Raw genomic sequence first — 25,121 nt, 5'->3', positions numbered from 1 at the left:
GTATGTTATTATACATAACTACGAAAGTATAAGGACAACTTATTACTTTTTCCAACCACTGATGTATTTAATATAATGTATTTAATATAATGTATTTAATATAATGTATAAGTGCGAATTATCATTTCGACAAAATGAAGTAAACCTACTATCAAATACGTTGACGGCTACCGAATTTGTTGACGTATTTTTAGACAGTCATCCAACATTATTGATTCCATCATGCCAAAATACAATGCGCAAATTGATAAAACGTTTTGTTGTAGCACGAATTCCTTTTTTATTAAAAAAAAACTATATTAACGAAGTAAATGCAAATAACAGTCGCTATGAAATTATGTGTTATAAATGTTAAAAGTTATTACAAATAAAAAAAAAAGTGGTAAATGTTATTTATTGTTTTCCTCTACGCAATATATTCATATAAATTTAGACGTTTTGAATCAATCGCGCGTGGCTGGAATAAACATGGCGGATGATTGCGGTACTTTTATATCAAATGATTTTAGCGCTTAGCTCTGGCCACTAAAATTAAGCTGGTAGTCGCTCTCAGGCTTCTCTCTGTTTGTACTTATACATCAATCTGCACTAAAGTCGATAGCGACTCATAGCGGAGACTCAGAAACTAACAAAGTTGGTTTGAGTCTCGACTAAGTGGAGTTTGAATCTCTGCTAATCAAGAAGAACGTGTTTTCTGTATGTTGATCGTGTAACCAAATATTGATTAAATAATATCACAAGGCTTCATTGAAATACAACTTCAAATAAAAAGAGAAAGGAAATAATTAAGCCCATGATAGAGAACACGTAGTGATAGAACAATAATATTTTTATGGAATCGTAACTTTATTTCCTCTCCTACAACATTGGTACATGAAATAAGTGCGTCGCTTTAGCTTCCGGGACGATTACTCAACGAAATATCTTTCTTTTTCACATTGTTTCGCGAGTCACAGCAATGCTAAGCGCCTACGAGTCATTGACAGTCATATGTAACACGTACAATACACATGTATAGCCGCTCTCCCGTGTCGAATAATTTATTTATTTGTTATCATGCGCTTCGGCGCGCGCGAGACGTAAGATACCGTCAGTACAAAATATAAGTACTTAAGTGTTTATAAAAGTACAACATTAACCACTCGCCAAGATACGAGAAACGACATACGTCCCTCACGCGTCTCAGAAAACACGATCGTCGCGAATATCTCGATGAATTGTACGACCTGTCCGACGCGCAATTGACATTATTCTCTCTTCAACGAGAATTCTCAACATTGTACGAGGCTCTTGGGAGAATAAGATACATTTAAGGAATACTAACATTAAGAACAATTCAAAGAGAGAGAGAGAGAGAGAGAGAGAGAGAGAGAGAGAGAAAGAGAAAAAGGGAGAGGGAGAGTGGGTTCAGGAGTAACTGGAGACTTTTTCCCTGGAAACTTTTCAACGAATATCCGGTGCGACAAAAATATATATGTATAGAATTATGCCGCTCGAAAACGAGATGCATTATTTAAAACTGATTATTTCGGTATTGCTTGCAGGCGTATTTTGGTTACGTCATTGTTACGTTTGGACAGAAGTAAATTGCATTACCCGTCAATTCCGTGAGGTAAACAACACTCAAATATGCCGAAAGGCGTATGAGATCCGGGACGAAGGTAGGTCGGGGAAGATCCTCGTGATGTCTCGATCGTTTCCAATATCTAATCTTACACACTGTGTGACACTTAAGATTAAGTTTTATCGAAAGATATTAATATACATATACATATATATATATATATATATATATATATATATATATATATATATATATAATATGTCTTCAACAACATATACATCAAAATTCAACAACGTATAGCGAAAGCGATGGCGAAATGAAGGCTCGACAGTTCCCATCGCACGCATATACACGCATACCTAACGCTAAATTGTCGTCACTCGTTCCTCCGCCTTCCGTATTCGAATTTCTCGCAGCAAGGAGCACCAAGAAACGGAGATCGCGTCTTCAGCGATTCAAGTGTTGAGGAGCGATTTAGCTCGGCCTATACATCGCCGATATAACGCGCGCGATCCTTCGATTTATCTCTAAAAAATAATTCCGGAGGATGTCGAGGTGGAAACGCTCATAAGAAACACTATGAGAAGCACTCAATCGACAACGCGAAGAAGAGAACGAGAGAAAAGGGAAAGAGAACAAACAGAACGGTTGTCCTATCGATTTCTATGTTAGCCAAGCGCGTGAGATAGCTTAGGTCTACGATACAAAGATAATAGCACATCGATCTGAATTAACGTATCGGCTAATTTCCGTGGAATGCCATGATAAGTATCTCAACGTACACTTTCAGAGAGAGAGAGAGAATGATGACATGTCGAGTTTATGACGTCTATAAATTGTCAACGGAAGTGCGATATCGTTGGAGCTGTCTGTCCCCAGCGTGCGGAACATCACTACTATATTTGGACTGTTCCGTTCCCGCAAACTGACCGACCGACCGACTCGAGAGTGATCGATTCTCCGTCTCTCCCTACAGCTAAAAATAGAAAGAGGCGAAGAATCGCTTAGACTCTTAATTAATTTCCCCCGACGTTTGCGGGAACGACATTCGAGTCGAATATAAATGCGGATCTATTCATCGTTAATCGTGGAATAGGCATGTGTCAGCCCTTGCACCGTATTCTACGAGACATACTGTGCCCACAAATGCGAATCTAAGTACGAAAGTGCGTATCCCGAGACTTCCGGAATTCTCTCAGTCGCGCAAATCAAAGGTCTGGCTCGCCTCGCTTGCAAGCGCCTTCACATTTATATTTATTAAACGTGCAAAATTCTAAGATGGAACGGATTGGCACAGCGAGTCGCGCGTGTATTTACGAGACTCGCGAGAAATATCTCTTAACGTCGTTCGCGCTCGCGCGGATCGCGGCATCGCTTAGACTATCGACAACCAAGTTCTCTCGATCATCCGTATCCTATAATCTGTTAACATCGGTTAACATCAGTTTATCACTTACATGTACACATACATATACGTAGATATTCGAGTAATACGTTCCGATATGTCCACAGAGAAGCGTACTAGATCCAAATAATTCTCCCTTCTCACCGAGATGCCGAGTGAGCCTCGGAATAGCGTGACTCGCCCAAGTATATATATATATATTCCTTCAGGAAATTATTGCTCAATTTGTAATAACGCAATTCGTACTCTGTATCGACGGTCCTTTCGTTCCTCCTCGAGCCCGCGAGTGTCAATTCTCCTCGACTTCGCGACTCCTCAATTATCGTTCTTCCTAACGAATGTACTGAGGAAAAAATACTTGAACATTTATTCGTGGGACATAGAATTTATTTCGGTGAAACGAAGTTCACTTCTGCGAAACAAATCTTCGTCCCACACAAATAAATCTCCAAATCCTCAGCGTGATATGGATTTCAGTTTACGGAGTTAGAGGATCACGCGCACTGTGAATTGCGCGCATCGAGTGACCCACAAGAAGCAGCCGGAGTGAGAAATTATTGCATCCTACGTACTTTCGTTACGGAAGGAAGATAAGACGAATAAACAGCTTAGTATAAGAAGAACTGGTAATGAGAACGAAGAACCGGTAAACGTACGAAGATCCCGGAGACTTGTGTCGCGAAACAAACACATCGATCACACTTAAAAATTTATACAATGTGATTACAACAGTCGGGCTATATAACACGTTTCATATATTGTGTAAAGATCACCATCGAGGAAGGCAATATATGCATTGTCTTTCTCGATGGTATATGTATATACATATATATCTATAGATAATATAATAAATATACGAAATCTCTTTGGTCATCTGTGTGTAATCGCGAACGGAGGCAGTGAGGGAGTGGGAGGATTTTCGCGATCGCGTACAACGGTACAATATACCTTTGGCAAAAAGTAAGGAAGCTCTTGGGTTTATTGCAGGGATCGGTAAATGATAACGACATCGTGATTAAGCGCTTACACTCGCGGAACGTGATTCGCGGAGTCGCGCGAACTCACGCTCCGGCGCGTTCCTAACACAAACGACACAGAGGTCTCAGAGCAGACGTCTGAGAAGACATCCGGGGATACTGCGAAGAAGAGCTCGGAACGACCTCGACATCTCCCCTGAGACGCGTGTGTCGCGTTCGGGATTTTTCGCTCAGCCCATTCGTTACTTACTGCCGAGGAGTTACATAGCAGCGCGAGCAGCTTTTGCGGCTTCAAGCACCTCGCGCGTAAGACATCTCGGGCCTTGCAAGATCGCCTCCTCGATCGATTACGCTAGTGGAATGTAGCTACGATTTCGCGAACAGCGTTCGGTGGATCGGATTGAAATACCGTCGCGGCTGAAACGTGCCGCGTGAGATTCATCTCCACTCGACTCGTTCATTCGTCGGTTACTCTTGCGCTCGGTCGTCCCGAGTTTAACCCTTTCGATACACATGGGAAATCGCATCGGTCTGCCTGGGAAATAAAAAGCAAAACTCGAGATCTCGTCGCTCGATGGTACAAGTCTCCGAAAGTAGATCCAAATTTAACACGTTGAACGACAGGCACAGTCTCATTAAATTTCGCGTAAAATATAATGAATTTTGTATCTGAGTAATCGGCCAATGAGGAACCAATGAGATAAAAGATATATGCGTCTCGAGTTACATTCATTTATCGTATCTTTGATAATTCATTTATCAGTTCAGTTTCGACCGATGAAATCGATAAAAGCGCAGCAGTCAACGTGCTAATTTCTCTTAATGTCAACATATCGTTCGAGGAACAATTATATCGGAACTAAATGTATGAGGCTGATTAAATTTGTCACGAAACATATCGAATTTTTGCAAAAGGAGAGAATGCTGGCGAAAATTTCGTATTCTTCGCCGTTATTGACATCTCAAAGTACATCGTAAGTACTTCGTATCCTTCAATTGATATGTCAAGGGCTTCTGAGAGCCTATATATGGATGTAGTGACAAGATCAAGATTGGTTTGATGAGATGTTTCTAAAATCAAGATATCCAAATTCAACTTTTAATTTAAATTGAGAAAAATTATATTAAATTTCCATTTGACTTGAAACTTAATTGATTCGATATCAACTGAGCTTTTTCACTAGAATCCCACTTCATGCCATTGCTCGGCGTTCACGAAAGAGCGGTATCGAAAGGGTTAAACAATTGTCGATGATCGGGAACATCAGCTTACGCATTGCGACAAGAAACGTCATCGAGAGGAGTGCGATATCAGACCGTCGTTTCCCGGAAGATCTTCACCGACGAGTCCGCGTGCTTGGTGTGCACGTATCTCGTTATCGTCGTCACGGCGTTGTTGTTATTGTTGTTAATGCCGTTGAATACGTCGCCGCTCCTCCTCAGCCCGGCCGCCGGCGGCTCCGCTTGCGTTTCCCTCGCCGTCTCTGCGGCCAGGAACGACAATACTCTTCTGAGTGACAACTATCTCATCATGCATTGTCGTAAGAAAAAGAGAAAGACATGTCCAATTAACACCGGGGGACTTCATGAGCTCGGCTGGTATAAGTGACGATCGATTCCGAGTGAGAAATCGAAGGATTGTCTTCTCACGGTTCTACAGTTTCGTCCGATCACGAAACATTACACAACTTCGCGAGTTATTCTCGCTGTCGGAGGGAATGTCAAATCTCCCAGGAAGGAGGAAATTTTCGCGCTTCAGTCTCCCGTGTGAACAATTCTCACTGTCGTCTCGCACATCCCGACGCATTAGTTGCGTAAGTATTGTGCGCGAGACGACAGTGAGGAATTATTTTATCACTCCGGCAAAGGAGGTGTAACATATCTCAAACAAATATCAGACACATTCGCACACACTCACACACGTATGCGGGTGATGGTGGAGTGCGCGGGGTACATTTGGGTGTCAAGAACACACAGATCACAAGCCACCAAAAACGCAACATTGTACACGTTCGTGTTCCCCTACTAAGCCTGCCACGTTACACCGAGTGTGCTATAAGATCAGTGGTTAACAATGACACCTGTACACGCAGCAGCGCAGATCGCAGACTCGCAGAAATGCCTGCATTTCGTATATTTACGATGCTTACCGTCAATTCCCCGTACACAATCGCGTCACGTCGCGTCTCGTCTCGTTCGCGATTGCAGTAGATTACAACTGTATTGTTGCGCAAGAAAGAGCGCGATCATGTTCAAGAGACAAATGTGCGTATATAATAAGAGAGATTATGTACAAGCGTAAGTAATACAATAGAAAGCGAAAAGAGAGTTTAGAGAAAGAGAGAAAGAGAGAGGACAAATCGCTGAATATATCTTTAAAAGCTCGTATCTAAAATATCTATATATATATATATATATATATAAGAGTAAAGATTGAATTTTTGTAAGATTGTTATTCGTCGCGCTCATGTATGCGAATACGGTAATAATATGTCGTAAATGGCAAAGAATATTGATGTGGATGCGTAGCGCGTGAGAAATAATGAGGAGAATACGTGGATTATCGTTTAAAGCCTCAGCTTCCTCCGGAGATCTGCCATACTGCGCCCCAGTATTAAAATCTGCGGCTGCGGATTATTGAAAGTGCGGCGGCAGCAACGTGCGGAGCGTGAAATTAAATGAGACTACACACACTGCATGAAGCGATAATCGATAAGTAACCCGTGATAAAAAGGAAGTGCAGCAAAATCGCCATTCAGCAGCGGGTAACACACTTGTGTGGGACGAATGTAGCGCGTCTCTCGGCTGTTGTAAATATACGCGAGGAAACTTCGCGTCTCGAAGTGAAAATCTTCGCAAAACGGAACTCGCGTACTTCCCGCTGACTGACTGACCGACTCTCTCGCATTTCTATTTGCGCTCATATCTTACTCACAGCGATTCTAACATTGCGGGCAGAGTTTTCGTGTGCGGAGAATTGTCTTAAGGAGTTTATTCACCACCAGGTATGTGTTTTCAGGGTGCCCAACAGACGTATTTTCAGCTGCGCGTCAAGGAAGTTACTCATAAATTCGCTATTTATCGAACAAAATTAAATGTTTATGGATTTATTTCACTATCTAAGTAGCAAATGTTAATTTCATGATACTACCTTGCCACGTTTTATCCAATACAATGTTACTCAAAGCGTAAAACAGTTTTCTGGCCTACCATTACAAAACCACTACAAAAACACGAATATAGCGAATACTATTCTTTCTTCTATGCTGTGTCTCCTAATAAGTAACATTTATAACAGTAAGTTTTTTATTTGAATGGTGTCACTTTTTACAAAGTTATACTGGAATAATAGTCATCTATATTGTTTCTACCATAGAATAATAAGGTTATATGTACAAAATTACAGTATAAAATTTTTTACGAAATCGCATGAAACTTCAACTATGAATATATTCTACTATGATAAATATTACGTTAAATTCTTGTACAATTTTAAACATTTTGATTTAAGTGAATAAACTCCTTCAAGTAGACGATCGTATTTTTTTCTGCATGGGAGAGAGATGCGTATTGTTACGTGTAAAGATTATTAATAACTAAAAATAGGATAAACATAATAACAAGGTAAGTTGCATGTATGTTTACTCTCTCAGAGACCTCGTATGTGTTTATCAGAGCAATTTCCCCCTTCTGCGCTATAATAATACATATATTAATAAAATAAATATATAAAATATCGTACAAGATATAGGTGAAAATAAATATATAAAATATCGTACAAGATATAGATGAAAATAAAGTGTGCGCTCTCTTATTGAAATGATACTATTTAAATTGTGCTTATTACGGCAATGGTGAGCCGATCTGTACAAAACGGAAAGAAAAGTGGCAATTGAAGGAAACAAAAATAAAGAAAGCAGCGTTAACGTGTATGAAAAATAAATTTATATTTACAAAATAAGAGCAATATATGTATATAGGGTCTCGTCGATGATCTATTTACATACGTGTGTCCCGACGACAGGAACACGCAATACAGTTCTAATTCAACCTAGGCGATAGGAAAATAAAACAAATGCAGTACAACAGTAACGGAGTCCGCACGCGAACTCATTCTTGTTAAAACTAATATGGCAAACGGGAATCTATCGACATTTTGCGCTGCCGTGTTCCGCAAAGTAGATTTCCCGGTTCGACCTGGGATCGTTTCAGCGAACGCAGATAAAGAGACAGAAAGGAAGAGAGAGGTATAATGTTAAGTCACAATTTCTTCGTGACATTACTCCACGTCTCGCGTATCTCATGTGGCAAGAACAGAGTAAAACTGGTCGATAAAAATTGTAAAGCTATCAGACATTCGATCGCTCGAGAGAAGAAGCGCCAGTCTAAACGCGATCGTTACAGCGTTAAAAAATTAAATAGTTAAAAATTAAAATTATTAATCAGAGCCGAAAATGCTTACGCGTGACAGCAGGCTGTGAGCTTGGAAACACATCGGACTGCCGACACGAACAACAATTTTCTTACTTCAAATGATAGGAACTAATGAAAATATCAAAATGATTTCGTACTTGCTGTCACCACGAAGTGGAGTTTTCTCCGCGAGATACATTTGCGTTGTTACCTATTTTGTCTATCTTACGATCTTTTTCGGCGCGTATAAAGTGTTATTTTCTCCCTTACGAGAGAAAAATCGCAGATATAAAATTGCGAATCACGATGCATCATGGAGTAATGTACATTAATCACATGTAAGCTCAAACCTCCCCGTGCGCGTTTCACACGCGCCGAGGGACTCCCTTTATGAATTCTCTTCACGTCCCATTTGCGTTCGCGCGATGCGACTTTTCGTGCCGCATTTCCGACTTTCGATACAAGTGATGGCACTCGCTCGTCCGCATACAACATAACATACCAAAGGCTCGAAATAAACGCCCATCTAACACTTTGCCGCGCGACCACGCCGCGACCGACCACGTCCAACACATAAATTAATTATCTTCTCGCTTAACGCTACGACGAATCTAACTTTGGCAGTAGAGTCCACTTATAAAATGCGCGCGTAAGAAAATCCAACGGACAGATCTCTCCTCGGGCAAGGGCGCAGTACGTATGACGACGTAAATACGTTCGTGTGTAACGCTTTAGAAAAAAAGAAAAGAGAAAAACTAAGAAAAAAAAAAAAAAAGGAGAGATACGCGAGTTCTTGGCGATATCATTGGATCTTTCGTCGCTACGTCGATGGGGGCGAAGGTGATATACGAAACGGCAAAACGCCAAACATTATAATGACAATACTTATTCACAATTGCGAGAGAATAGCGACTCGTAATAAATAAAATATTTATATATGTATGTATATATTTATGTATGCATATGTATGCAGGTGATATTAAATTCGACGACAAGAGCAATGCGAGGTAAGAATTTTCTTGAAATAAAAAAGAAAGAGTACTTAACCATGCGTGTGTGCAAGGTATCAGGGGGAGAAGAAAATGGGCGTCCGGCGACGACGCGCTTCTACATAAAATAGCGTAATAGGATAACATAGCACTGCTCGTGAAAGTGCACATGTATACTGGTAACAATCTTTTATCAGTCTATACGTATTACTTTTAACACTATACACAGCGGCGCAAACTACTACACATCGCCATTACCACTACCATCGTCCAAGTTCACACACGTTCCAAGTAACGTAAATGTACACTACGTCCCAGCGAGTAACGTGACGCGTGCGATTATACTGCTTACGAAATTACACGACTACAACGGCCAGGAGGGGGAGAGAAGAATCGCAAAGGAGTTCCTCTGGTTATCACACTCGGGAGAGGGTAGTAACTTCCTCGGGGGAGGTTTACGCGCGCTGAGACACGTTAGAGTACCATGCACATGCAGAGGGAATCACTTTAAATCGTTGACACCTCTCTCTCTCTCTCTCGGCGACACGCGGAATGGCTGCTTCTGGCGAGAGACGCGCGTTCCATCGCGAGAGAGACCGTCTGTGACTAAAATCGCATCCTTCTCTCTGTATCCGTATCAGGCGGGTCACGAGTTGGTCGTGTTATTTCTAAAGCGCGTCCGCGTGACAAATAATTCTCGACAATAAATACACGAAGTGTCATTGTCGCAATAGGCGCGGTTGTTACGTCAATGCGCGATCACACGCACGAGCCATATAAAATCGCACATTCGCGAACTGCGCGACAGATTACTCATTGTCAATAGCGAGATACAGTAGAACGCGTACGCCGGAGAATTCGTTCGGAAATAAATTATTATATAGTCTTACGCTAAGCACAGAGGCTAAGAATGCAGATCTCGATCGCCGATTTCGGCGTTATCGAGAGGACAGCGCGAAAAAGTAGTCTATCGGGAGAAAGTTGAACGAAGGAATACTCCAGGTAAGTAGATAAAGAAAAAAAAAAAAGAGGACAACCAAAAACACCCGATGCGGCGTATCGCGCCATAAATAAAAAAAAAACGAGGAACTAATTGCACGGATTCTAGGATACGCGGACTGTAATACGGCGGAGTTTCACGATACTACACAACAACACTTCCTACATTTAGTCTCCCTGCCTATTATGTTGCTCTTATACCGTTCGGTGACTTTGTAAGCTTTCAGCTTTAGTCTGACACTCCCTGCGTGATCACTGATATCCTGACTATGCGCGGAATTGCTTCTGGTCGTATTGTTCGAAGCGCACATCTTTTGTTTGCTCTCGCATCTTACGATCTCCGCGTCGTGACTTACCGCATGATCCGTGTGCGCGTCTGAGCATATCTTTATCACATTGCTGTCGCGATCCTGATTCTGGAGAAGCTGCCCGGTTTCTGCGTCGGGCTTCACATACGGCGCGCCGTCAACGAGCTTCGCATCTGTTCGATCCACGTCATCTTGCTCCGTGTGTATCCTCCGTAACGCCTGAGAGCTCGATCGATTCTCCAATAGCGTCTTGGTGGACCGCGAGTCTCGAAAGCCGGATTCGTCCGGAACGTCGTTATATCGCACGGTTGATTTATCGTCCGTCCTATCAATGGCGTTGTCATTTTTAACAGAAGACGTATTCATGATGTGAGCTCGAACCTCTATCTGACATTTCGTTTCCTTGCACACGTTACACTCGTCTTCGATGAATTTTTTACTGTTCTCCTCGAAGTACCGTTCATTGTTCGACTGCTGGTCCTGGTTTATCGGATACACATCCTTTTCCGTCACTTGCTCGTTGCTCGAGCTCAGTCTATTGCTCCCTTCGTCCATCTTGTCGTCAGACTTGTCCGAACTCTCGCCTTCGCCGCTCAATGTCTTCGTGCGGCCATCCGAGTAGGCGCTCAGCTTATTATCCGAGTAATTGCTCAGTCTATCGTCGTGGAAGTATACGGAGCTCTCATTCGACTCGAAGTTGCTCGCGTTTATGATGGCTATTCGCGGTATGATTAGATCAGGTGGCAGTCCGTCGACCATGTCCGGTGCACTCGAGTTCGAGGACGATCGATTGGCGAAGTTACTGAAGGAGTGATAGCCCTGCTGACCTTTGCCGCGGATCCACGCCTCAGTTAAGACGTGGGAGCGCTGCCACGACACGTCGCTGTTGCATCTGTTCTTCCGCACGCACCATTGTCGGTCTTCACCGTCCGGCAAGGAACGCAGGTGGCATTCGCTGGGGCTTCTCTTGATGTCCGAAACGTCCAACTCCAGATCCACGTCCTCTTGCTTTTTATTCTGCACGATCAGCTCTAATCGGGACTTGAGCAACGCCGGCGATACCGCACGGTCGATACGTTTCGACGTGCCGATCGATGTCAGAGTCGATCGCTGCGCGGACGCGTTGTCACCGACAAAGATCTGATCCGCGTCTAAGTCCGGAATCTCGCCGGTGGCTAACAGCGCGTTCGGACTCGGACTGTCCATACTATCTGGTGTGTAGGGATCATGCTTAATGGGTGCTGCGTGCAACAGATTAGACGAACGATCAACATAATCTGCTCGCGCGTTAGCGTAACTATGGCTGTCAGGCAACATGGACAACAACTCCAAGTAATTGTTGGGCACTCGGAAGCAAAATTCAGGTGCAAATGGCAAGCTGCAGCAGTCTATCATACCTGCGTCCGAGATGAGACTAGCCTTCAAGTAGACTGGCTGTAAATGGGAAAAAAGAGTAACGGACCTTTATGTATCGTCGTGCGTATGCGACTGCGAGAAGACGATAAGGCGGCATGAGGGGGCGCATATTATGGGATTCTATGAGGATTCTTAAGCTAGACGTTTCTCTCTCATTCTAAGAAACAATAATGTACCATAGTAATGTACTTTTCAATCTCAAGTCTGTCAATCTCACCGATCATATTTCTGGAAACTTTGACCGACATCATGATCATGATAATGCACATTCAGTTGGAATCATTTTTCACATATAACGGTTATGATATTTTTGTATGTATGTGAAAGCGGATAGTTTTATTATTTTTCAAATGCGGTTATTTAACTATTTTAATATTGCTGGCACATATGATCATGCGTGGTGTCTTTTAAAGAATATTGCAATTTATTAGAGAGATACTGATATTTTTGTCATTATATCTATATTTAATGTTCCTTGGAAAAAAGAAAAAAAAAAGAAATTTTGAAAAGGAAACAGCTATTTAAACAATTCTTCGTTACTTTTGTGTCATAAATCCTTATTATGAATTAATGAGTGCTGTCATTATGCAATCGAAGTATTCTTGTATTTTGTATAATATAGTGAAATATATCGATCATTACGCAACATGAGAAAGAACAAGAAAAAGCATTAGAATATGTAATTTGCAATTAGATTGGAAAAGTACAATTATTCCATGATAACGATGAAGTGATGCTGACAAGAATTATGAGAGACTTAAAGTCATGTATAAATAAGTTATACTTCGGGACACTACATGGAAGTGCTACATTAACAAGCCCCTATGTGTTTCTCGCCGAGATAACAGAAAATCCAACGGAAGAAACAGACGTGAGAAAGATGTGAGGAAATCTGAGATAAGAAGAGACAGACAGTTCATAGATAGGTACCTTAGTGCTTAGAGATTCATTCGAAACTCCAGAAAAACAGGCTGCACCATAATAATCGAAAGAATGGATCATCAGAATAAGAACTAAGTGTAGTAAGTACATGTTCCCAGCATAATAATAGTAGTAAAACATGTCGCAATATCGTTTTATAAGTGTAAGGAAAATCTCTCAGCCGTTATCTTACCTTATGGTCGCCCATGCATGTAGTCGAGCCGATTATACCGTATTCCACCGCATCAGGATCATTTATCTGCACACACAAAGAGACACAAAGAGTATAATACTTTAAGAATTTCTCTTTTAGATTTCAGTATTGACCATAAATATAACTTTTACGAAAATACCGTACATTTTGGACTAGCGCTTTCGCAGTAGGGCTCAATAAAACTCGATCACACCAAGCTGGCACCCTTGTTTGCATGTAGTTTACAGGCTCATTGACGTCTTCTTGAAACGGGTAACTTGGCACAAAGCTGATTGGAAACTCGAACAATCTCCCGTCAAAGTCTCCTAGCTCTTTGTCATACTCACGTAACTACAAAATATGAACAAATTTCATGATAAGGACTTTGATTCGCATTGATGGGACGGAAATGTCGCATTGATATGACGAACAAATGAAACGCATGCAACTCACCCATTCGCCACTATTCTTCATGAAGACGTTTTGATGTTCATAATGCGAGAATTCTTTTTTTCCTAACGTTAATATTAGATCATCATCTGTATTATGAAACTGAAGCTTCGAAATATTTCCCTTATTCGATAACCTTCTTTCTCGAGTATCTTCTGTTAATTTCTATGAAAGATAAATTTTAAAGTGTTATTGGATTTTAATATAATTACTTTATTATTGCACAATACATATAAATTTGTGATACGACGAACACCATTAAATTATTTCGCGAAATAAATATATAAAAATTAATAAATTTATAGTAAATCTTGCTGACGAGTCTCACCTTAATCACACTTGATGTGTCCGTTCTAAAATTAAAGTCACCAAATAAAAAATACGGTGCATTTGGATATTTGTCATTATGAAATTTATCTAATGTATGCTCCAGCGCTCTTCTGCGTGTCTTACTGTATACCGACGGGAACTGTAAAGAAATCGTCAAATTAGAAAGATAAATCGTTACGCTAATAAGTGAATCGATATTCGCAAAAATCATCTTACCGTCTCCATAGCAATAAAATTGCTCGCGTCATGAAATAAGTGTATGTTTATGAGATCAAAAACTGTTCCACTAATACTCCATCGCGTTCGCAGGAAGCCTTTTCTGGACCATTTGCATTCCGGGAAGAACTCTTGAGGAAACTTGGCCTTTTCTTTGGTTGTAACTGCTTCTATATTACCCGAATGAACTTCCTTCCCATTTACCGGTGTGAAAGTACATTCTAAAATCATATAAAAATAATTAGGGAAAAATATACTTTTTATAAGCGTGCTTACTTAATAATTACTTAAAGCAAAGACATACCGTTAAAATCCCATAACAAAACGTCGCTCAAGGACTCGTGCACGAAGTAAAAGTTTCCTAAAGCCTGCAAAAGATTGAGAGATAGAAATATCGCTTTGATCGTAGAATCGAGAATCCCGTGGGGGGATATTCTGTAACTTACGGTGAAATGTTCGGCGGATGAATAATCCTCGTCAAGGAACACTCTAATTTTGTCAAACAACCTTAATTCTTCCGACGACATAAGCAGTCTGTAAGTAATATTTATTGTTTATCCACCTTGTCCTTGTCATAATGTAAAAGTTATATATTAATATGTTAAAATTACGAGCTTTATGTAACTTTTTATATAAAGTTCCATTGTAAATACATTTTTCAAACACTTTGTGTTTTTTGTGTATATATATATATATATATATATATGTGTGTGTTCCTCCCCTGTCAGTATCATTCAATCAACTTATCTTTTGAAGTGACTCACTGAACTATAGAGCTACGCGTGATCGTCTATTTTTGTCCCTTTCTGCCAGTTATGCGTTAAATTATATTCGATATCGAGAACGTGGAGAAAGTGGTGCAGTTTATGAAAGCTTTGTTTTTAACATCAATTTAGTGATAAGAGTCAAAAATTAAAACGTTATAGACATAAAGTTTCGTATATTATATACTAACAATAGTAATATAGTAAAGCAAGCGTGCAAAACAGCAATTAGCTCGAAAGAGCTATTTGTTTTCTTAAATTTCTCCTTCTTAATGACGTAAGAAATTTTACGTACTGACTAAAATTAATTATGAATTTTCCACAAATTCATGCAATAGAACTGTTCCAGATAAAAATGCAGTGATTATTCTCTTGTTACATTATAATTAAAATTTACACATACATGTATTAAAATTTGAGACCTTTTGTAGAAGCAAATGAATTTTGTAAAAATAAACTTATCATAGACTTTTATTTCAATATTCTCATTAGAGTCAAATGTTATAGTTCATGGAAACCTTCCAAGAAGCTTCACTAATAGGATCATGATACCTTTAGAATCCACAAAGGTGTTTTTTCATCTTTTTCGTAGTAACTGTTAGTGTTTTATTAAAAGTATAACACTAATAGACTCTTGTTATTATCAGTTAACAACAATCTATCGTATCTATTAATACTAGTTTACAATATGAGAATATATCACGAAGAAGAACGTATAACGTCAAACGTAGATAAAGATGCATTGGGAATTACCTAACAAAGTCTTCCACGTGCCTCATACTCTGCTCGTAATTTTTCCCGCCTACTTCTTGGCAGTGCAGTGCTATGAATTTCGGATCCAGCCTCGATATAGTCTGAAAAAGCGACAAATATGATTCGTAAGTATGTGTTGTTCTCGCACGGGGTGTTATATTTGGAAAATAAAAATAAAAACCTAGCAAGGATACTTACGGATAAAAATTCCTCCGTCCATATCTTTAGCATAACGCTAGGCTGCAAGGAAAATTACTAATATCAATCTCACGATCCTTCATACTTTGTGCACTTTAAAGAAAAGTTTAATGAGATGTTCTTGACGGCGCGTGGATACGTATTAATAGATCGTTAACGTCACATGCAAGGATATCGATATCGCGTGCGCGCGTCTAATACGCCCCGTGACAATAAAGCGCACCACTTCTTTTCTTCACATTTCATGTATGACAATATGATAATCGATCACGGTAATGGTTGCGCGCGCGAATCCGGTATAAACGAGAATACGTAGGTGTTTCGCGATAAAACGTACACGCATATGCCGCACCGATCGTACGATACGAGAAAATTAGTAGCATGATGGGAATACTGACGAACAAACGTTAATAAGCGAACAATTGAGCGATATCGGGGGAGTACGCTTGTTTCTTCATCTTTTCGTCATCATGTCCCGGTATTACCATTCTATTCATTACGTGTGACACACACTGCAATTAAGTATCTAATTTATTATTAAATCAGAATTGACATTGGCTTTTGGAGTGTGAAAGAACGCGAGGTACTTCAAGGAGACTGACGGATTCATCTCTCAGTTCACTAATCGATTTTTAATGATTTTCTTTTTATAGGCAACCGTTGGAATTTTAATTTGGTGATCATTAGAAAATTCTCTCTGTTTCTCTTGTGTGCACTTCATTTTGTTCATTCTGTTTTGATACACATTTATATTTGTTATTATTAAAATTTAATTAAATATAGCAAGCGAATTGATTTTGAAGAATAACATCTGTCTGCAGACGGAAACAGCAAGAATAAACAAATGAATCAGAATAATGAGGCCGAGACTTGAAATAATTAGAAGTGGTGTCGACACACACGGATGTATGAAATATATTTTAGCAAAAGTTACTCGTATCCCTCGATTGTTTCACTTCCTGACCTCAGACCAAAGCAATTATAAATTACTGCCCATTCCCTACACTTTTCCTTCTTTATGTCCCTTGTCACATTTATTTCCGTAAGATACTCATCGATTTCGTCTCGAATAGTCGTCCAGTGGACTACCGTTAATTCAGATAGAAAGTTCAGAATCGAGCGTTACAATGTCGTAAACACGCGCCTTTCTTTTCTTTTTAAATTAAATAATCTCAATAATGATTCATCTTGCGGTATTGTATTACGCGATCGTTAGTCTCACGCGAGAAATTATCGTAAATTTACATGCTCATCGTGACGTTGCCCAAACACGTGACAGGACCGATAAGGAACAAGAAATAAAAAAACACAAAGATCTGATAATCGCTCGAGGGCGAATTTCGCTTCGATCAGCTTAGCACTTCAAAGAACAATCGTGTGCTTGAGAATGCCGAATAACAACAACGTTAATTTCTTCAACTTGTCTAAAAATAGACAGTTGCATTGAAGAAAACAGACGACCGTAACTTTGCGCGTAATCAATAATAGTGCGACGATCAGTAGCATAGCGCTGCATGTTTTCGAGCGCGACATTGAATTATTCCAAGCAACATCGGAAACTCGAGCTGCTGAGTGCCAAAAGTCTCAAGACCACACATGCGAAATCCATCAAACAATTGACGCTCAAGATTCGGCTGCAAATTCTATTATCGTACTGTCGAGCATTTGAGAGTTGACGTTTCGTTCGACCGAATTTTCGAATCGAATTTTCGACCACGTCACGTGACATCTCTCGAACGGGAGTCGCGATACGTCCTTCGTGGCTATGTTTACGCTACATTACACGCTCTCCGCGTGGCCGACGTAAAGCGAAGGCGTAATCGGGCGTCGAAGAGAAGAGCAGGGAGCAAAGGCGAGAATTTTGAAAGAAATCGCGGCGGTAAGCGACTAAATAGAAGGGACCTTCGAGTGTCGCCGCGGAGCGACTTTCTCGAGCGCGCGACGCCGGCCGCCGTGTCGACCTGGCGAAAAGCGATTAAACGCGCGACCTACAGCCGTGTATATATCCTCGTATATGCGAATGTACGAAATCGGCGGCAACCTGTGCACACACAGTGTCCCGCGAATGTCCCGTGAGCAGGGCTCGGGCAGGAGAGCGGCAAGTAGGTCGCAGTGCGAATAATCGCGCGAATCGACGAGGACGATCGATCCGGCCGTGGAGCGGTGTTGTTACACGCTGCTGCTGTGAATACACATACCTCCTCGAAGATACTGCCGACGTTCGCAGTGATGAGAAGAATCGGCACGCCGCTGCCCGCCATTCTCGCAGCCGGGCGGTCGATCAGGCCAAGAGGCGGCTGCTGTTGCTACTGTCGCTATTGGAACTGCGACTGGTATCAGGGCGCGATTATCGGTGCGCGCGTAATCGGTAAGCGCAAACGTTGTCGTTGGACGACGATGAGGCGCGCAGACTGTCGCGCGGACTCGACAAACAGCAGCACCACACACCGCACTGCACTAACGACAATTACATACTACGACGACGACGACGACGGACGGAGCACTGGCAGCACCCGCGGCCGCGCGACGATCGACGGCGACCGCGCACGTCGTTCGCTCGCACGCACTCGCACACTACCGCCGCGGCCGAGCGACTGTACCTCGGTCGTCTGTCTATGCACCTATCTCACTTTCTCACCTCCCTCTCGCCGTCGCTCCGTCCCACTCTCGTTCTACCAGGTTGCCTCTCTTTCTCGCTCCCGTCCTCTTCTCACCACCCCTCTCGGCAACTCCGTCGCGCGGCCACCGTGTCTCGCACCTTTCGGGGAAAGCGCAGCCCTGAGCAACCGCCGTGGAATAAACAGTTCGCGATATACCGCGTGCGCGTTGTCGCGGCGACGATAACGACGGTCGACGACAACAGCGACGAGGACGGTGAGGAAGAGCGCAAGTCAACCCCCGCGCCGGGAAGAAGTCGCGCACCGTGCGGCGATGTATCGCTCGCGTTCGACCTCGTTGCCGCGCTGCAAGTAGTATGTACACATTGTCAATCGTCGGCCGCGGCGAGAGATAGAGAGAGAGAAAGAAGGAGACAGAGAAGGCGCGCGCGCGGGCGAGAGAAACCCGTTTCTTGAGTTGAGTTGAGTCGCGTTGCGTTGCGTCGCGATCGCGTCGCGTTGCTTTGCGTTTGCGTCGCGTTGGCGCACGAGAGAGAAAAGTCGTGCGCGCGGTAAATATATCCCTCTATCGGCCGCCGTGAAACCACGCCTACCGCGGACGTCAATAGGCAGTGCCGTGACTATCGCGAGCGGCGCTGACGAACATGCGGAGTGAGGGCGCCACGAAGTGATAGCGGCCGCGCCGACGAGCCGACGACGACGATCAGCTGATGATCGGGTCTCGCTGACAATTGCGCTCGGATATCAGCTGACTGGAAACAGAAAAACGAACGGTGACATTAGCAGCGATCGAACGGGCAAAACAGCGCAGTCACTCGCGAACGACAGTGGCTGACGAACATGAGAGGGCCCGATAACACTTTGATAACGACTGACGAATGGACAGGCTCGATAACACTCGATTGACACCTAAAAACATACACGGATAAAAACATACATGATATAGCGCGGTAATAATTAACGGATAAGGAAGGTCGACGCGCGTTCACACATCACCGGGGAGAATTTCGTTGATCGGTGCGTTGAATTTAATCTCTATCGTAAGAAGATAAAAAATAAAAAATTAAAATTTCGTATTTAAAGATCAAAAGTGGACCAAAAATCAACCAAAAGACCAAAAATGGACCAAGTGTCTTTAAGATCCGTTTCTACCAACGTTGATTGAACCTTAGTCTGAGTTTAGGTCTTGGTCTGAATAGAGTTTAAATTCGAACTAATCTTTAATCGACGTTGGTAGAAACAGACATAAATGGCACTTGTAAGCTTTCTGATTGGCTTACAAGCACATTCAGTACCGATTCAACAATGGTTTGAACTTAAAATTTAAATTCTCTTCAAACACGTTGTGTTGGAATAGAAAGTTTAAACTCAAATCTAAGTTTAAACTATTGGAAAATCTATCCTTGGAGACATTTTTATCGACACAGGAGAGTTCAGAATAAGAGCCAATGAGTTCTTTGGGAAATAAAAGACAACGTGAGCGACCAGTAAGGCCGTACATCATTCATCGGTATTCGCGGAAGAGTCTTACGACTGGTATCGATAATGAGATGCTAATGCAAATCGATGCTTTCCAGTATCGGGATATCGTAAGCCATTTCTCGCACAGGCGACCAGTGAGCTCTTACGCGCAGGTCGGCGACGTGTGACGATCGACACGTGTCTCGGTACAGCCCCGCTCCGAGAAAATCGCTCGAAAGTCGCGCAAACGGCGGGGGAATTTACAGGTGAATCTTGGACTTGCGACTCCGCGCGTCAGCGTCTCCGTGATTTTCACCGTGGGGAAATTACTTCGCGTCGTTGATCGGAGATGTCGCGATAAACCAATCGATTTATTCACCTACGTAATAGTAAATGCGTCATCGATTGCACTACGTCATATATGACGTTTACAAGACTGAAGTCACAACGATGACTAGGAGAAAACTTGACTTCTGGAAAAGTTACGCTACACAATCTTGATGGACGCGTAATTGTTCGCGATCGAGAGGAAGAGAGAATGATGAAAATCTCAGATATGCTGTCGAGCGTCCTTTTCTTAGCTATTATTTACATTTTTATCCCGACATTCCTCGTTTTGTTATGAGCATACGGTGAGTGCAGGAAAGCGCGATATATATTGTTTCTCGTGTAACGATTTTTATGTAGCGCGTAAAAGTACGATCGATGTGTTATACGGAGTGAAGGAAAAAATACTCGAGCTTACACGTTGGTAACGCGTTGCTTGAGGACTCGCATGCATACCTAATATCTCTTAAAGCTACGACTTTCTTGAAGAAAGGAGAGTAATAGTTTAAGGCGCCTTTAAACGAAGTGTGCTGTTGGGTCAAATTCCATTGTTCACATTTATCATGAGGATCAACCACCGTATTTTCTTTTAATATTCACTTCTGTTATTATACTCGCTTTTTGCTGTCTTCCCGTTCATCTCTTTTATTTATTTTCTTCTATCCGAAGAACTGTCGAGATATCTCATTTTAAATGCAGATAATGTAACGGAATGCTGCTAAAGAAAATGAACTTAATGAGCCTGTTTGATAATCTCTCATGCAAATAACAAACATCGCTATAATACTCAAGTATGAAAGAACTTGCTTTTCTTGGATTTCATCTTGCGGAATAGTCGGTGGCAACTGCAGCTCCATTGAGTGTTCATGAAATTGTGTCGGTTAAGAGAGCAATTCGGGACGTATTTTGCGTCGAGAAAGACGAGAGGTTTAAATTTTGGATGTGAACAATCAATTTTACTTTACGAATCCACGGTCGAAAAGCACAAAATGCCTTTGAATGCGCGTTTACATGTGACTAGTAAGTGTTCACGAATTTACTCGAATATTGAACAATTCAAGTTATACATATCTTTAGGGAGAATGCGATGTGTCAATTTAAGTAACAACACATAGGTTCGTGTGGTTGGCGGTTTTTGTTCAATTGGATTTCTCATTAGCGGTTAACTGGCATGTTTTTCGATCGAGCATAAAAACTTATCTGCTCGGCCTCGTGATAATGAGGCAGACGGAAGTTTTGGTAAAAGTGTGTCATCGTGATGCGTGAAAGGCAGCGATAATAGTTGCGTCAATGAAAGTGATCACGTTTGCGTAAAACGTTTGATCGCTTTAGTCAACGAACTCCCACGGGATTGTCGCGGAGTCAGATCATCGATATTAAATTCTGCACGTACAATCATATTTTTTTAGTCTAATCTCAGTCTGTCAGGCAACTTTAAACTATCATAACTTTATTGATAATCAATACTCTTGAACATATTTTTTTCCAAAAATATGGAAAAATTTTGACTATGAGATAATAACGCGATAAAATTAAAATCTACAGATTTGCGCTATTTGGAAATTTTCCCAGAATCTTTATAAAAAAAAGATTGCTAAACGATCAAATATTCGTTTGGATTTTACAGAGCCAATATTGTACGCGGAATGTTAACTATGTTGCTAAAAATTAGCAATATCAATCATGATGTTATCAACAATCATGATGTTATCATGATCTTAAAATGTTATACTGAGAGAAATTATCCAATAAAAATTAACAAACGGATATTTCTGATAAAAAATTCCGATAAATTTTTATTTCCGATCGGGATATCTAATTAAATTTTATCTGATATTTCCGATTATAATAGCATTTCATCGGATAAACTGATCAAAAAATTATGAACCAATATTTCTCATCGGATGTTTCCTGATCAGATATAAAAAATTTATCGGTATTTTGGTCGGAAATATCCGTTTGTTCATCTTTTAACTAGTAAAATTAATTTAACTAGTAACGTTAATTTTTTAATATTTAACGTAAAGGACAATAAGAATTCAAGCACAGGTTGAATAGTGCTATTAGAACTATTAAAAAAAATTAATTTAATTAAATAAATATTAATTTATATTATTTATTAAAAATTAATTTAATTAATTAAATACTAATTTTAATTTTTTAACGTACTAGATAATTTTTTTAATAACTTAAACACGGACATTAATACAAGGTTCATTAAAAGTCCCGGAAAGTAACATCTTACGGTCATGATAACATCGCTACTGTATCAACACAATTAAAAGCTTCTTAAGTTTAATGCTGATGTAATACTTTTGCGCTACATAGATACACGTGTCAGACTCGAGCGAGTCGAAACCAAACGCGGAATTCTGAACGAGCAAGTTCTCTAGGACATCGATGAAGACTGCGCTTCAGAGATAAGCTTCCAGGATGTATTACAGGATAAGACTTCGGAAGGCAGCAGTGCCGATTATACGGCCCTGAGTACGATATGTGTAGTTGGAAACGATGTTCCAGCTGCGCATGTGAACGAGGAGCCACAGCTCGGGCGCCTATGCTCCGTTTCGACTCAGCTCCTGTCGCCTTTTTTCCTCAGAGGCATCATCGATCCAGACGTAATTTCGAGCCGCGTCGGATTCCGGTCTAACGGGAACGCCGTCGTCGTACGGTGCCAACCCCTTCGACCGTTCAGTCACACAGCCGGGAATCCAGCCCCACCGGGAGTTAACGCGAACGGGCTCTATTCGGCGCTCTTCGTTTCGTCGTGCAGCCCGTGTCGCGGTGACCCGGTCACCCCCGGCGCCGTCGTCTGCGTCGCAGCAGACGGCCCGACTTCCGTGAGCACGTAAGTCTCGGCACGTGTGCGCTCTTACGTGCATGCGTCGTCTCGCGTGCGTAACACAGCGTCGGCGACGCACGCGCGACGAAACACGAGGAACGTGGAGGACTGACCGATCGCGACGACGGCGTGGCATCGCGTGGAAAATCGCGTCGCCAAATTTTCGGGACTCACGCGACGTCGCGTGCGATTCAGTGCGTCGCGGTGCGCCATTCCGGTTTTGCGCTCGAAAGAGGACCAGCACTCCGTAGCAAGGTGTCTAGGCTTTCGCAGGGCGAGCACGTGGTCTGTTCTTTGCGGCTGAACCGGCCTGCACCAGTTCTCTTTCTCCCTTTTTTACACCAAGTCACAGCTATATATGTGTTTACTTTCAAGTTCCGAAAGTGTGTACCAGTTCAGCTACGAGGAGCAGCCCTACAGGCACGATTGCCGTTGACTCCTGCGGCCGGGCTCAAATCGATACCGCGTCGCTCGCTTGCCCGCGACTCCTCTCCTCGGGAAATTAAAGCGCCGCGCCGCGGCACGTACGAAAATATCGTGGCAGCTCGCGCCGCTCTTGGAAATCTTTCTGGACTTGTCATTCGCTGGGTCAGCTGACGGCGCATCTCCGGGATCGACTATGGGACACCGACGAATTTGTCCCATGTAACTTATCCCGAAAGTGTGCGAGTCATCTGTCATCCTGGCGGATCTCTCCCGCAACTGAGTCATTAGACTACATTCTTCCATCTCGCACGTACGTCAGAATGTGTCTCATGTTGTATTGTCACCATCTTTGACTAATGAGAACACGTCACTTCTCATTAAGTGAGGAAATGAGCGATGCAAAAATATCAAGTTGAAAACATAATCAAGTCGCGGTGTAAAAGAAAAGAGAGGAGGGGAGAAAAGCGAGCAAAGTTTCAACCGAGTTTGTCAGATCCTTCAGAAAAAAAAGCCGTGTTCCGTGGCGTCGTAGAAAAAATCCTCAACGTCGCGCCTGACTAACACTGATGCTGCATTTCTGCAAAAACTATTGCGAACAATCGATACAAAGAAGAGTATTTTGATCAGCCGAAGCGAAACGTTCCTCTTACGCACAACGCGTATCATTTTGCGCGATAATCGCAAAGCTGAAGAACGCGTTTAATGATGCATCGCGCTCTTTTCGCTGAAAATTAACGTGAGACGCCGTTGATCACGTGCCGTCTCATCATAAGCGGAAATCGCGTTTTTCGCGCAACGCATGTCGCAAAAGCCGTTTTGCACAAAACTGCATCCTATAAGAATCTCATTTGATGCGTGTAAAACAGATATCTCTGATTTCGTGTCGAATTTTCCGATCTCAATTTAGAATGCAATTTGGTACTCTCAGAATTTCTTAGAGTGAAATTTTACTTAAAACAAGTGAAAAGTGGCGGTATTTGCATTCGACGCGATAGTGATAATGTTGCCATTTGAAATCGCAGGAGCGAATGTTTCACTCAAACTTAAAATGGATTCTGACTCTAGTACGAATGTTCCAATCGATTAGAATGGACATGTTCCTACGACGGTAGGATGAAGTATGCTCCATCGCAAAACTGTTTACACACTTTTTATCGCATAAAATCGCAGCGCTTCAAGATGTCACAGTTAAAAGCTAATGTGTATACGCAGCAATCAGTTGTGACAGGAGCCGAAGTGATAGTACAGGCTATGATAAAAGACTTCGAAGGAAAAGTTTATATTCCAAAGAGTGTAACAGAACATCATTTAAATAATTTTTATATATTTCATAAAGTAAGATAACGTATATAAACAGTGTGTCGAATGTGCATCAGTACAATAGCTCTTAATTGTGAGCAAAGACACATCAGATTCAATTTTGAGTGAGAGCATCCGCTCGACGATTCACGTGGCGGAGAATTCGCTTTATATCATCGAAAAATCACTCGAGCGATTCGATGATCACTTCACTTATCAAGTGAAATTTCATCCCAACGAATTTAGAGAGCA

General features: G+C 41.8%; 2 protein-coding genes across 9 annotated transcripts in view; one reads left to right on the top strand and one right to left on the bottom strand.

Annotated features, from left to right (window-relative positions):
* Window positions 1–825: 825 nt before the first annotated feature.
* On the bottom strand, window positions 826–18,634 carry LOC116848293. 2 transcript variants are annotated; one of them, XM_032824204.1, is made up of 12 exons: window positions 18,095–18,634; window positions 15,897–15,938; window positions 15,699–15,799; window positions 14,628–14,715; window positions 14,486–14,549; window positions 14,182–14,402; window positions 13,964–14,104; window positions 13,639–13,800; window positions 13,351–13,536; window positions 13,186–13,251; window positions 10,704–12,089; window positions 826–5,430 (listed from the first exon to the last, which is right to left on the bottom strand). In XM_032824204.1, exons 1-12 carry the CDS (start codon window positions 18,155–18,157, stop codon window positions 5,386–5,388), a joined length of 2,565 nt encoding a protein of 854 aa, XP_032680095.1. In that variant the 5' UTR covers window positions 18,158–18,634; the 3' UTR covers window positions 826–5,385. The 2 variants fall into 2 exon arrangements, with proteins under 2 accessions (XP_032680095.1, XP_032680094.1); XM_032824203.1 differs by lacking the exon at window positions 826–5,430 and having other exon boundaries at window positions 7,875–12,089.
* Window positions 18,635–18,728: 94 nt separating this feature from the next.
* The window catches only part of LOC116848295 (alpha-sarcoglycan), a 28,924-nt gene continuing 22,531 nt past the window's right edge, over window positions 18,729–25,121 (top strand). Inside the window, exons 1-2 of one of the 7 annotated variants that reach the window (XM_032824210.1) lie at window positions 18,729–18,868; window positions 22,631–23,150. The gene's annotated coding sequence lies outside the window, so the exon portion shown is untranslated. Of the gene's footprint in view, window positions 18,869–19,420; window positions 19,532–19,941; window positions 20,608–22,630; window positions 23,151–23,186; window positions 23,430–23,519; window positions 23,881–25,121 lie in introns of those variants that run through there. The other 6 variants (XM_032824209.1, XM_032824208.1, XM_032824215.1 and 3 more) reach the window with 6 other exon arrangements.

The sequence above is a fragment of the Odontomachus brunneus genome, unplaced genomic scaffold (genome assembly GCF_010583005.1).
Source record: "Odontomachus brunneus isolate Ranch 3 - 2012 unplaced genomic scaffold, Obru_v1 Obru_scaffold_092, whole genome shotgun sequence".
Classification (NCBI taxonomy): Eukaryota; Metazoa; Arthropoda; class Insecta; order Hymenoptera; family Formicidae; genus Odontomachus; species Odontomachus brunneus.
The sequence above is the reverse complement of the archived record's forward strand: the minus strand, read 5'-3'. Positions and strand labels throughout refer to the sequence as shown.

Excerpts from the sequence above, each read along its gene's own strand:
- LOC116848293 (XM_032824203.1), bottom strand. The coding sequence starts at position 18,157 with ATGGCGGGCAGCGGCGTGCCGATTCTTCTCATCACTGCGAACGTCGGC. Across the intron at positions 13,801-13,963 it reads ACACATCAAGTGTGATTAAG|AAATTAACAGAAGATACTCG; the intron begins GTGAGACTCGTC and ends TATCTTTCATAG. Across the intron at positions 12,090-13,185 it reads CATGCATGGGCGACCATAAG|CCAGTCTACTTGAAGGCTAG; the intron begins GTAAGATAACGG and ends TCCCATTTACAG.